The sequence below is a fragment of the Portunus trituberculatus genome, chromosome 10 (genome assembly GCF_017591435.1).
Source record: "Portunus trituberculatus isolate SZX2019 chromosome 10, ASM1759143v1, whole genome shotgun sequence".
Lineage (NCBI taxonomy): Eukaryota > Metazoa > Arthropoda > Malacostraca > Decapoda > Portunidae > Portunus > Portunus trituberculatus.
In genome coordinates, this window is record NC_059264.1 from 10670678 (window position 1) to 10683822 (window position 13145).

General features: G+C 40.3%; 1 protein-coding gene across 3 annotated transcripts in view; it reads right to left on the reverse strand.

Annotated features, from left to right (window-relative positions):
• The window catches only part of LOC123501977 (protein regulator of cytokinesis 1-like), a 33958-nt gene that overhangs the window by 17109 nt on the left and 3704 nt on the right, over positions 1-13145 (reverse strand). For 2 of the 3 annotated variants that reach the window (XM_045251107.1, XM_045251108.1), the window contains exons 1-6: positions 5374-5470; positions 3256-3436; positions 2229-2327; positions 1677-1820; positions 1018-1131; positions 652-807 (exon numbers count right to left, since the gene is read on the reverse strand). In XM_045251107.1, coding sequence (XP_045107042.1) covers positions 652-807; positions 1018-1131; positions 1677-1820; positions 2229-2327; positions 3256-3436; positions 5374-5387 — 708 coding nt within the window. In that variant the 5' untranslated portion in view covers positions 5388-5470. Of the gene's footprint in view, positions 1-651; positions 808-1017; positions 1132-1676; positions 1821-2228; positions 2328-3255; positions 3437-5373; positions 5471-13145 lie in introns of those variants that run through there. The other variant, XM_045251109.1, reaches the window with a different exon arrangement.

Sequence of the window (13145 nt, forward strand, 5' to 3'; positions counted from 1 at the left end):
GTAGCTTTCTTCCTGTGATTGGACAAGATCCCTTACTTCAAACATATAGAGATTGTTGACAGGCTACAAAGCTTTACAGAATTTCACATGAACAAAAAAACATTCTTTAAATTGAACAAAACGCAAATACAGTACAAACACATTTACATACCAAGGCAATCTCACCGAAAAACTCAAGACAAGGCACACAATTTTCACTCACGCATAGTCACACCACTCTCTTAATTCTTTCACACCCAAGAGAAACAAAAGTACTCCTGCTCTCCCTCCGTGTACAAGGAGCCACACAGCTTGAACAGTTTAGTTTCCCACAGCAAGTACTCTTCCTAATCACACCTGACTGTGCCCATACCTGCACAAAACTATTAATGTGTTAAGCCTTTCTTGGAAGTGGCAGAACAGCACCATTTCTCACACTCGTCACAATTCCTCTGTTTGCTTGTTACACACCATTGTACTGCTAAGCTCCAGTGTCAATGCCTTCTCCACACTCTCTATACTGTCACATACCATTATTCTGCAAAGTTCCCGTGTCAATGCCTATTTCACACTCTATCCTTCCCTTACATGGTCTACCTCACACATCCACATCTCACACACAGTCCAGCTAACTAACATGAAAATAATGATAAGAGACAATTTGGCACCCACCCTGAGCCGCTGAATGGTGGCCTGGTCGAGGGAAATGTCCTCGTCATCGGAGCAGACCACCTCCCGAGTGAAGGAATCCTCTGGGGACTGCTCCAGCTGCTCCAGGAAGCTAAGCAAGCCACACTTCAGTTTCTTGTATGTCGCCTCCCGCTCATCCTAGCGGGAATGGCTGGTGTTAGTGGTACATTCTGCTTCTGTTGTGTTACTTGTTACTGGAACATCACTTATGTAAGACACACACAACACCTAACACAACACACATACCCTACACTCACACATACTAGCAATATCTGCCAGCCACACTCACACTACCCACAAAGCACCAGCTGCACACTGACTCCCTCCTTCCATGGCAGCACACCTTACCTTGAGCTCCTCCATGGCCCTGATGTGTTCCTCCACGGCCTTGAGCTGCTCCAGGGAAGGTGTCAAGTCAGAGGGGATGTAGAAGGGCTCCTCACACAACAACTCACACAGACCCTGCACCACACACCAAAAAAATTATTAGTTAAACACTTCATTTACCGTGCACCACACAGCATACATACAGGGAAGTCTTAGTCATTACTTATGCATTTCATTCGAAGGGAGAAGCAAGACAGACAATACAAAAGAAAGACCTAAATCACAACCAGTCCATTTCATTCCAGGGAACAGCATTGGCTAGTAATGGTATTTTTTTGTATTTCTCCACTAGGCAAGCTAATAATATCCTATTTACCTTAACCTAACCTAACCTAGGTTAGGTTAGGTTAGAAATCTATATCTTAGAATCCTCCAAAGACTCCTTAGGGATGGACATCATAGAAGACAGGTGAACAGTTCTAATTAACTCAGACTGCAAAGAGCATAACCAACATTAACAAACTATTTCAGTACCAAAAAACTGGCAAGGATTCATGTATATTTTGTTGTGGAATACTAGAATAACAACTACTCAATGCAGAAATGACTAACCTGACACACAACTAAAATACACACACAGATACACACACACACACACACACACACACACACATGCAGACCTCATCCTTCTCCTGCAGGTTCCTGAGTGTCTCTTGTCGCTCTTTCTTGGTCTGCTGTAGTTTCTCTAGGCGCTCCTGCATCACAGCATCCAGGTCCAGCAGTGTGAGGCCGTCCACTGCATCCTCAGGCTCTATAAGTAACTCCTGCAGGAATGAGAGAGAAAGTAGTGTTGGCTGCTCACACATAGATACCTCCATACTTAATTTTGTATTCTAAAACACTCTACTCTCATCATGATTGCTTTAAATGGTGCAGAGATGGTTAGGTGAGTTCTTAAGTGTTTCTCCTGTTCATAATCTGTGGCTGGAATTGTAAACACACCCTTAAAAATCTATCATTTCATCTAGAGTGTTTTGGAAGCAGTGGAGGTGCAAGTGGAAGTATTTTTTCAGAATGTGGCCCCTACATACATATCTAGCTCTTGTTCCATCAAAGAAATCTGAAGTATACTGATAGAAATAGATAAATGCATATCCCAACACACCAATACACACTCATACCTACACACACACATACAAAGACATACAGACAAAGCACAATGTCTCACACACCTGACACAGCTTGACAATCTCGATGGTGTTGTGTTCAATCTGGTTGACGATCCGTGACTTCAAGGCGCGCTCATCCATATAGATCTTCTCAAGCAGGTTCTGAAAGGTGGAGCGTCATTAAAAGTGGGATTCACTGTTCAAATTCTTGCTCACGTGTCGTCTATCTCTCTAGCAGATTGTGAAAGGAGATAAAAAAGTTGAAAGTTAAGTGATGAAAATGCAAAACCATGTGTGTCAGTTTTCTTTTTTTTTTCTTTTTGACTTAGGATTAAAACTCTTCACTAGTTTTCAGGTCAGAGCATTCTCAATAGTAGTACATCAATGAAAGAGGAATTTTGTGGCTGTGATTTTTTGTCCAAGTACTGAGCCTCTACCAACCTCTCATACTGCTCCATTTATCAAGTGGCCTTCTCTTCCTAATACAACTTTTAGCTAACTTTAATCTCACACAATCTTTCCACTTTTACCTTCTTTATATTGAGAGGACAAGGGATGGAGATTCTGATTTTGTCCAGCTTATAATCGCATACACATTCTGACATCTTCCCTGAGTACAGGAAATAGTTAGCTATATCCCTCCCATCTACCAGCATTCAACCTCACCCAGTAGGACTTCCTCATACAAACAAATGGACACTCAAACACCTGAAGACATGATACCTGACAAGGAAGAGTAAATTGCTTAATGCTGGGCAAAAAATGCAAGTCTTCTAGAATCTTATAACTGGCGAGTGTATAATCATATTTCTAAGTACTTATGACAAATTAACAGCTGATACTGACAGATGAGAGAGCGGCATCTCAGTGGAGCCCCTTCAGTACTAGGATGCATTTTTACCATGATTTTGGGTGTGATTAGACAATTTTATTTACATTAGGAAGAGTCTATGGAGAGTAGCTGCTGGTTAACTCTTGCATTTGAAAGTTAGACAGAATAAGGGTGATACAAAGAAGAAAGCTTTATACAGTGGGGCAGCAGGAAGAGGAGGGGAGGCTTTAGCAAGATAAGAAGAGCAAGATCACTTACTGAGATATGACCGTAAAAGATGCGCTTTCTGTCTCTCCTCTGGTCCTCGCTGAGCCCCAGGTCATCCCACAGATTCTCCAGCTGTGTGAGTGTGTCCTGCACCTGCTGCTGTGTGCTGGTGTGCAGCCTGGTGGGGGAGGCAGGCAGGGCGGGGGACGAGGGTGATGACGGGGAGGGAAACCTGTTGATAGTGTGCTGTGTTAGACTTTTACCATCTATGTTGTTAATAAGGATACAAAACTGCATGGCTAACTTCATAAATGTACTGATATCAGAACAGAGAAGGAGGAAGGTGATATACTGTTGATGGCACGAGCTGTATCAAATTTAACCTTCATTAACCCCTTCAGTACCATGATGCATTTCCATATTCATTAGACTGCTTACTGTTTGATAATTTTATACAGCTTCAGAAACTTGTGTGGGGGATCAGAATAGTGAAAACTGTGGCCATTAATTTTCTAACATCCATAGACCCTTCCTAATATCAATAAAAGTCTAATTTTACACATATCTCAAGGTAAAACACTGTGTCCCAGTATTTGACAGGTTAATAAAGACTGTGTAAAAATCTAGCTTATTTACCATCTGTGTTGTCACTTAAATAAGAACTGCAATAAACATCAGATATCTCTAATAAAATTTTCCAGCATGTTTAACTCAAGTTTTGACGGGTAAACTAGCGTAGAGTTGAAAAATGCTAAAAATTAAAAGTGCCACCAACAGTCACAGAGTCAAAACACCAAATACAACAATTCAGGACCACGTTATCATTTTCTCTATGTTTAAATCTGACATTAGACATTTATTCACTCACTCCCAGTTTTAAACCCACGAAATACAACAATGTATGACCAAGCAACTATTTCCTCCATGTTTAAATCAGACATTCATTCAATGATTCCCAGTTTTAAACCAAAGAAAACTAAGACAATTCAAGAAGGAAGGTTGTATGAACTTAGCAAATACAACAATAATTCAGGAACAAGTAACAATTTTTTCAGTATGCAGCGGGCATCACACATTTATCCACTCGTTCCAAGTTTTAAACCCAGGAAATGCAACATAGGACCAAGTAACAATTTATTATTTTTTTTTTTTTGTATTTAAATTAGACATCATACTTTTATTCATCATTCCCAGTTATAAAGCTAAGAAAAATGTGACACAGGCTGTTTGAACTTACCAAATACAAAAAACAACAACAATTGTTCTATATTTCAATTTGACATCATACATTTATTCCTTCATTCCCAATTATAAACCCAAGAAAATCATGGCAATTCATAAAGGAAGGCTGTACAAGCTTAGCAAATACAAGAACAATTTAAGACCAAGTAATTAGTTATTTTTCCAAGTTCAAATCTGACATCACACATTTATTCACCCATTCCCAGATGTAAACCCAAGAAAACCAAGACAATTTATGAAGGAAGGCTGTATAAACTCAGCATATACAACAATTTAGGACAAAAAACACTAATTATATATTCTGTTTAAATCCTACATCTCACATTTATTCACCCATTCCCAGATATAAACCCAAGAAAACTGACAATTTATGAAGGAAGGTTGTATACAACAATTTAGGACCAAAAAAACTAACTGATGTATATTTAAACCCAACATCATACATTTATTTACCCATTCCCAGATGAAAACCCAAGAAAAACCGTGACTGTACAAACTAAGACTAAACTGGCGTACCCATAAAATTACTTTCAAATGATACTATACGTCTGCCTAACCATACCAATAAGGAATAGGCAACCAGGTGAGTCTACAAGCTGAGACGTGAACAGAGGTAGTGGTGACTGGAGGGAAGAAAAGGAAGATAAAGATAAGAGCAGAGGAGGGGAGGAATAGGGTCGAACAGGGCCAAGGGAAGGCAGGAACAGGGGAAACAAGGGTAAATAAGGAGAGATAGGGTAAGGAAGGGACATGCAAGGACAGGGTACAAAAACAAGCAGGAACACGCAAGGCAAGGTTCGGCAGGGGCAAGGCACAAGGTTTCTCCATTATCACAGCCGATTCATCCTTAAATTCTGTCTTATTACTCCACAAACTTCCCTGGGCAGCTAATAACCATGATAAATAGTGAGATAAGATGGTGCTCACCCACTATCAGCCATATTAGATAAAGTTGGAACAGGACGCAGCGAGAAACAACAACTTTGGGGTTTGAATGTTGTGTTGTGGCGAGCATGTTGCTGATGGCTGACAGCGTTGTGTTTTTAACTTCTAATATCTTCTCACATAAACATTTTCTACTGTTTCTATTGTAAAAGAATTAAGTTTCATTAAATAATGTAGCTTTCTATCTTGTTTAAACGTGCATACAATGAGAAATAAGGGTGATAAGAGGGTGTTTGAAAGTGCAAGTTGCCAGTGTTGTATTTATAACATCTATTATTTTTATTATATTTCTTCAGACCAGGTTGTTTTCATTGCATTATAATTAAAAGAATATATATTTTCTAGTTACTTCTTTATTCATATCTCTCAGTAATGCATAACAGAAGTGATATTTCAGTGGTTCAAAATAATTCAATCTTAAGTACGGGATTACAAATGCTGTCCTCTTCAAATATTTTTACTTATAGTGAACGTTAATGATGTACAACATTGCCTTTATCATACTTTGTCCATCTCAGTTTTAAATAAAGTGGTAATAATGAGTGATAAGATAGCCAGCTAATCACTTATCTAATATAATCATTCAGTAGCCGAATTAATATTATATTGTTTAAGCCCTAGTTTTAGTGTTTCCAGGTATATAAATATACTTTATATTTGTAATTATTTATGATTCAGTCAAGTTTCATACAATAGTGTTCTGATCTTTGTAAATGCATCCATAATGTGCAAAATTACGTCATGTTAGGGAGGAGTGGGCCGCGGCAGAATAACAGCCCCTATCATATTCTAAAATATTTGCGCCTGTATCCCCTCTATATTCAAAAGGCTCTACTCGACATTTTACAGGCTTTTACAGGTTCCTTTGTAGTTATGGTGACGGATTAGCAAGGTTTTCACATAATTACCTAGATAAATATCTTTGAGAACCTAAGACAAAACAGCGTTCCGGAATACTTTTAACAAATCAGAGGGCTCCAGTTGAAGTTACACTGATTTGTGTTTTAAAGGTCTTAGTGACAAATGAACAAAATCTCAATGTGAGCTGAAGGGACACTTGAGAGCCCTCGCAATTACTTTGCACCCTTTGAAAATTAGTGTTTCAGAAAATGCAGGCCTTTTCTTCTATTGTACTTGCATTTCTCATAACTTTCTCCTTCTATTATTCGAGTGTAAATAACAGAGCAAACATCAGAAGAGTACGTCATTCAATAGATATAAGCTGGCAAGTTGGCGAGTGTTGGTTACAATGCTTCGTCCGCCCACCACATGCATTCCAAGAGATCATATTTCCTTCCAATTGTTTAGAATACTACAGAGATTCATAGTCATTTTCCACCTTCTCTCACCTACTTTCATCTAGTTTTGGGCCTTTATTTAGTAACTCTCTCTCTCTCTCTCTCTCTCTCTCTCTCTCTCTCTCTCATTACGATAATTTTCAAAGGCCACAAAGATGATTAGCCGCGTTCTCAAGAGTTTCTTCTGCTGATAATGTAGAAATCTTATTAATCTGCCGCTGCAACCGTAAGAGCACATTTGAAAACCCGTGTAACTTCATCTGCAGGCTTCTGAAAGTCATGGCGATATGGACAGATAAATGTTTCGCGTATATGACCTCAGCAACCCTTATCATGCTTTACTGAGAGGTGGTATTATTTCTTAAGGATATTTTCTGTTATTTCAGTGGTGGTTTAACAAGAGTGCTGTCATTATTTGGATTATGCATGTGAACCTGACCATAACTTTGCGGTCATTGAAAACTACATATGAGAGAGCAAAGGGTTTCATTATTCACATTCCAGTTTTCAAAAGTATTTTTTTCCTTTATACTGATGCAGATTCCTCCTCGAACAGTAACTAGATTCATGAGAACGTCCTTATTAAACCCTACAACTTCCATTCAGGCCTGTTAACACTATACACTACAAGACGCTGAAACATTCAAAAATACAGCTCCTTACTTGCCTTTTAAGAAATACGAGTCAATATTAAGGAAGCATAGAGTATTAAATGGACAATAAACCTTTGATTGACCTCACAAAAGCATTCTTGGACTAACAAATGACTATATAATTACCCAACACACCAGGAACTGCATTTTCTAACGCAGGAAGGTGAGGAGATAATGCAACAAGACTGCAATGTAAAGAGCTAGTTGAGTTACACAAGGCAGTTCCAGAGCCTATAGGTACCTTATCTTAACATATGGATAGGTTTAATGGATGTAAGGTTTTCAAGGGAGTTTACGTGGCAGTGATGGATATTATAATTTTTCAAGGGAGTTCTCACGATTATGGTGATAGGTGTTAATAATTTTTGTTCAATAGAGCTTTTTCAATAGCTGCAGTGATATAATGTTATTATGCATGGTTTTCAAAGGGGGGTCACTATTAATGATTCTAGCGATATATGTCACTATGGTTTTCAAGGGAGTTTTCAGGATTCTATGTGACTGCTTAGCAAGGATTCTGTATCACCAGTGATTCACTCACACACACACACACACACACACACACACACACACACACACAGAGAGTGCAGTGCATGGTTAGCACACTCGGCTCACAACCTAGAAGGCCCGAGTTCGAGTCCTTGGCGTGGAAAGGCAAAATGGGCTAGCCTCTTAATGTGTGTAGCTGTAGCCCCTGTTCACCTAGCAGTAGATATGGTACGGGATGTAATTCGAGGTTGTGGTTGTGTCCCGGTGTGCGGAGTGTGGTGTGGTCTTTGTCCTACCCGAAGATCAGTCTATATGCTCTAAGCTCGCTCCGGAATAGGGAAGGTTGGCTGAGTGACCAGCGGTGCGACCGTGAATAAATAACACACGGACATTCGAGTAGTCATGTCTTTGTCCTTGGACAATATAATCCAAAGTGTGCCGAGATACAGAGCCATGATAGTACGAGAAACATATTTCAACTCCTCAGTTCGCTTTGTTATGTTCATGACTGATAACTGTAAACCAAGACAAAGAGGTAAAGGGGATGGACGATTAGATTACCTACACGTCCTCCAGCAGAGACGTCAACAAAGAAATGGGCGAGGACATGCTACCGCCTATCGCTGCTTCCCGTGCTGGTGGTGATAAGACGCATCGCTGGTGTGGGCCACTCAAAGCAACGAGTCAACAATTACAATGCAACGCAGCTCAGAGCAACTCAGACCAACACACCCCCACCACAAGGCAACACAAACCATCCCAGTCTTTCCCAACACATCGCAACAGAAAACAACTGAACTCAAGTCAATCTAACCCTTTCTAATGCAACTCATCTCATCTCATCCACAATGCAACACAGCCCAGCCCATCGCAATGCAACCCTCCTCAGCCCAAACCCGCCCAATGCAATGCTGAAGCCATATGTTAAATCATATAATAAGCCACATAGTAGGCCACTCTCCCCCTCCCCTACCTCCCTTGTGTCAACGTTTCCCTGCAATCCAAGCACCTGCATGTGATCTGCTAGGAATCTATCTCTACCCTATTCCGTCCAACTCCCTAATGCATAAGTTAACCAGTACTCTCAGTCAATTCAGACCTTTCTCTGGTAAACTCTGGAACTCCCTGCCTACTTCCGTATTTCCAACTTCCTATGATTTGATTTAATTAAGAGGGAGGTTTCAAGACATTTATCCCTTTCTTTTAGCTAACTCTTTCAAACCTGCAAGAGGACTGGCAACTAAGAAGGCCTATTTAAATTTTTTGTTGCCCTTGGCCAGCTTTCCCCTCTTACATAGAAAATTATAATTGTCAGGTTTCATAAGAAGGCTGAGCAGACTATAGAATTTTGTTAATATTGAGAAAATAAGTAAGAAGAAAAGACTGACATCACATTGTTTGAAAATCCAGTCATTTACTCGATATGTTGTTATTTTTTTCAGACCACATGAAAATCAGTTAGAGAGAGAGAGAGAGAGAGAGAGAGAGAGAGAGAGAGAGAGAGAGAGCACTACACTATCATACCCAACAGTTGACACACACACACACACACACACACACACACACACACACACACTTAAGTAAGTCTATCAACATTAGTCATCAGTTTGGGAACACACACACACGCATAAGAGAGACAGAGATCGAGAGGGGGGCAGAGATACAGCGCACAGTGTTTCTAGCCCCCGAATCAAAGACAAGTGATAAAAGGCTACTGATGTGAGTGGCTGGCAGGCGATAAAGGCAGCTCGGGATTGGCTATGATAGAAACAAACTCATCCCTGTGCTTCGTGACCTCTCGCTATCTCCTCTGATTTACCCTCCCTCAGCACGCGACCCTCCCCGCTATCACTGTGGGAAGATAGGAGTGTAGGCCAACCTATTTACACTCCCCCTCTCAGCTCCACCCAGCCACCCAGCCAGTGATCTGTTTATCTTCTGATTGCTTTGTTCTAGTGGTTCGTCCTCTCTTGATTCATCTCTCTCTCTCTCTCTCTCTCTCTCTCTCTCTCTCTCTCTCTCTCTCTCTCTCTCTCTCTCAGTATCATTAAGGAGAGTTTCATCAGTTTGTTGTTGTTGTTGTTGTTGTTGTTGTTGTTGTTGTTGTTGTTATTGCTGTTGAACTACTACTACTACTACTACTACTACTACTACTACTACTACTACTACTACTACTACTACTATTTTTATTTTGGTTTCTGTTCTTGCTTCTGTTATTTTCTACTATAATTTGAATTACTACTACTACTACTACTACTACTACTACTACTACTACTACTACTACTACTACTACTACTACTACTACTACTACTACTTAATATTAGAAAACACCACTAACAGGAAAAGGGATGACCGAATATTCATGCATTTTTTTTTCTTTTTTTTTTTCAGTAAACACAACTACGTGTTTATGCATTTCCTTGTCAAAAGCATGAGGGTGCGCACAAAGCAGCAACAAGTGGCGTGCTATCACTACCAGTCGAAAGGATCACTTCAAGCACCACCAAGGAACGCATCTTAAACACTTCGGCGTCTTATCTCGGTAACTTTTTACAGGTTGTAGTGGAAGTTATTGGTGGTTTTCAAGGGTGGACTTCCATGATTTCTGTGATAGTTCAGTGACGATTCTGCGCATTTAATTAACAGGGTATGGAGGAAGTTACTGGGGCTTTCGTGGTGCTAGTGATAGTTTAATAGATATTCTGCACCGTGAAAAAGCCCTATGTAGTGAAAGTTGTTGAGGTTTTTAAAGGTGTTTTCGTCATTTTTGTGGCAGTTTAGCAAGGATTATGCATCTTCAATAGAGTTTTAGTGAAAATTATCTGGGGTGGGGGTTGAAAGGTCTTTTTTATGATTGTAGTAATAGCTTAGCAAAGACTCTTCACTTTTAGCAATCTTTCGTGCAAGTTATTGGGATTTTCAAGGATATTTTCATGAATGAGGTAATACTTTAACAATAATTCTACATCCTCACCAGACTCTACCAAAAATTAATCAGGTTTTCATGGAATTTCTCGTGATTCTAGAAACAGCTTAACCAGGATTCTTCTTCAACAAACTATGATGTTATTGGAGATTTCAAAAGAGCTTTCAAATAATCAAACAGAAACTTGCATCATTAACCAGAAAAAAAAAAAACACACACACACACCCATGATATCTGTATACTTATGATTTGAGTGTCGTTTTTCAATACTCGTCATGAGAGAGTCAAGTGTGTGGCTGGGAGCTTATCGGTTATCTCAGTGACCCTCGCATGACCGTGCCAAGAGTAACAGCAGCGAGGGCACAAACAGGTGCATGATGGCCAACACTTTACCGGACGCCAACGCAACACCGTGCAAACTCAACTGAACTCAACGCAACGCAACGCAATACTCTGCTATTCAACTCACTCCAACGCAATGCAGATGAATTCGGTCCAACGCAACACAATGTAACACAGAGCTATTGAATTTAACCCAACGCAAAGTAGATCAACAAAGTCCAACATCTTGCTGTCCAATTCAACCCAATAACGCAACGCAACGCAACACAACGCACTTCAACCGCACCGAAATACACCGCAACACACTGCAACGCAACTGAAGACACATACAGTTTTGGATATTCATTTAATCCTCTCCTGTAGAGAATTTGATCTCGCTGGGCCTCTTTTCTGGAAGTTCTAGACTAATGACACTTACATAAAAGAAAAAGTCGAACGTAATGGCAATAAACGAAACTGAACTAAAAAAAGACAGAAAAATAAAGAGAAATAGAAAGTCTCATGCGCTCTCTCTCTCTCTCTCTCTCTCTCTCTCTCTCTCTCTCTCTCTCATTGCTGCCACTGTAGAGAGAAAGGTATGTATAGGTAAAGTGAAGAGGTGGGGTAGGGGGGAGGGTTACCGCGCTATCTTAATTGTAAGGTGAATCATACTGGGTACGGGGCCACTGGACGGGTGATAGCAGGCAGGTAGCTGGACACCACTTAATATTCGCACTTGACTTGTATCGAGAGTTCCCACGGAGATAATGCCCAGGAAAACAAGCCCTATGGAGTTTAACAGTTAGGGAGGTTACTCTGTGCTTTGTTCGTATACGCAGACACCTCAATGATCCCCTCAATGCTGGGCGAAGAGAACTTGGTGATATATTTCAGGGAAGATGAGGCAATGCAGAGGAGTCAGTTTATTACTTTTTTCTTTGTTATTGTTGTGTCATTATTCTTCAGAACGTTGGCAATCATGGGCTTCTCTCTGTTGCTGTTTTTTGCATAGCTCCGAAGAACTCCACACGTGTCATTTGTTGTTCCGGGCATCACGTTAACTAAACTGTCTATCAACGCGATGTACTTTTCACTTTGTCTTCCTCTACCTCTCTTTCCTTCCACCATTCCCGTTACAGTGAGACTTTCCAGCGCTTCTCCTCTCATCACGTGGCCACAGACTTTTAACCCCTTCAATACTAGGAAACATTCTTAATTTGGGATTTGTGAAACGATTAGACCATTTTATTGACATTAGAAAGAATCTATGGAGGTCAGATGATTAATAGGTGCAGTCTTCACGATTGTAATCTCCCCACACAAAAGTTTCTGAAGCTGTATAAAATCATCAAATAGTATGTAAAATGAATATAGAAACGCGTCATGGTATTCAAAGAGGTAACTGTCTTCTCCTCACTGTCTTTATCATCTCCCTCTCCTCTCCACCAACCATCTTTCTAATACGTTGGTGTAAATGTATGTGTGCAAAGCTGTTTTAGCCCCTTTACGGAAACATTGCCTGAAAGATACGAAAACACGATTGCTATGATAAGTCCTCGTTGGAAATCAAAGTCCTGTGAGCTGGAGAGAGAGAGAGAGAGAGAGAGAGAGAGAGAGAGAGAGAGAGAGAGAGAGAGAGAGAGAGAGAGACACAGCGGTAAACCTAAATGTCGAACCTATAACAACTGTCCGCTACCACAGTAACATTCAGGGTTATGAGATGATATAGGGAATTTCACAAGTTAAGATATGGAAGTCAGGTCAAAGATGAGAGTATAATCTCTTCAGCACTGGGACACATTTCTACCTTGAGTTTTGGATGCGATTAGACCATTTTATGGACTTTAGGAAGGGTCTATGGAGGTCACAATATTAATGGCAAGTGTCTTCAGCATTTCAATCGTAACATAAGTTTCTGAAGCTGCATAAAATTGCCAAATAGTAAGCAGAATGAATATGAAAACGCGTCATGGTACTGAAGGGGATAAGAGCAGTACTATCACTCTCTCATCTCCTTGACTCGTGAACTATGGAACTCTCTGCCTCAATTTGTGCTTTCTGTATGAC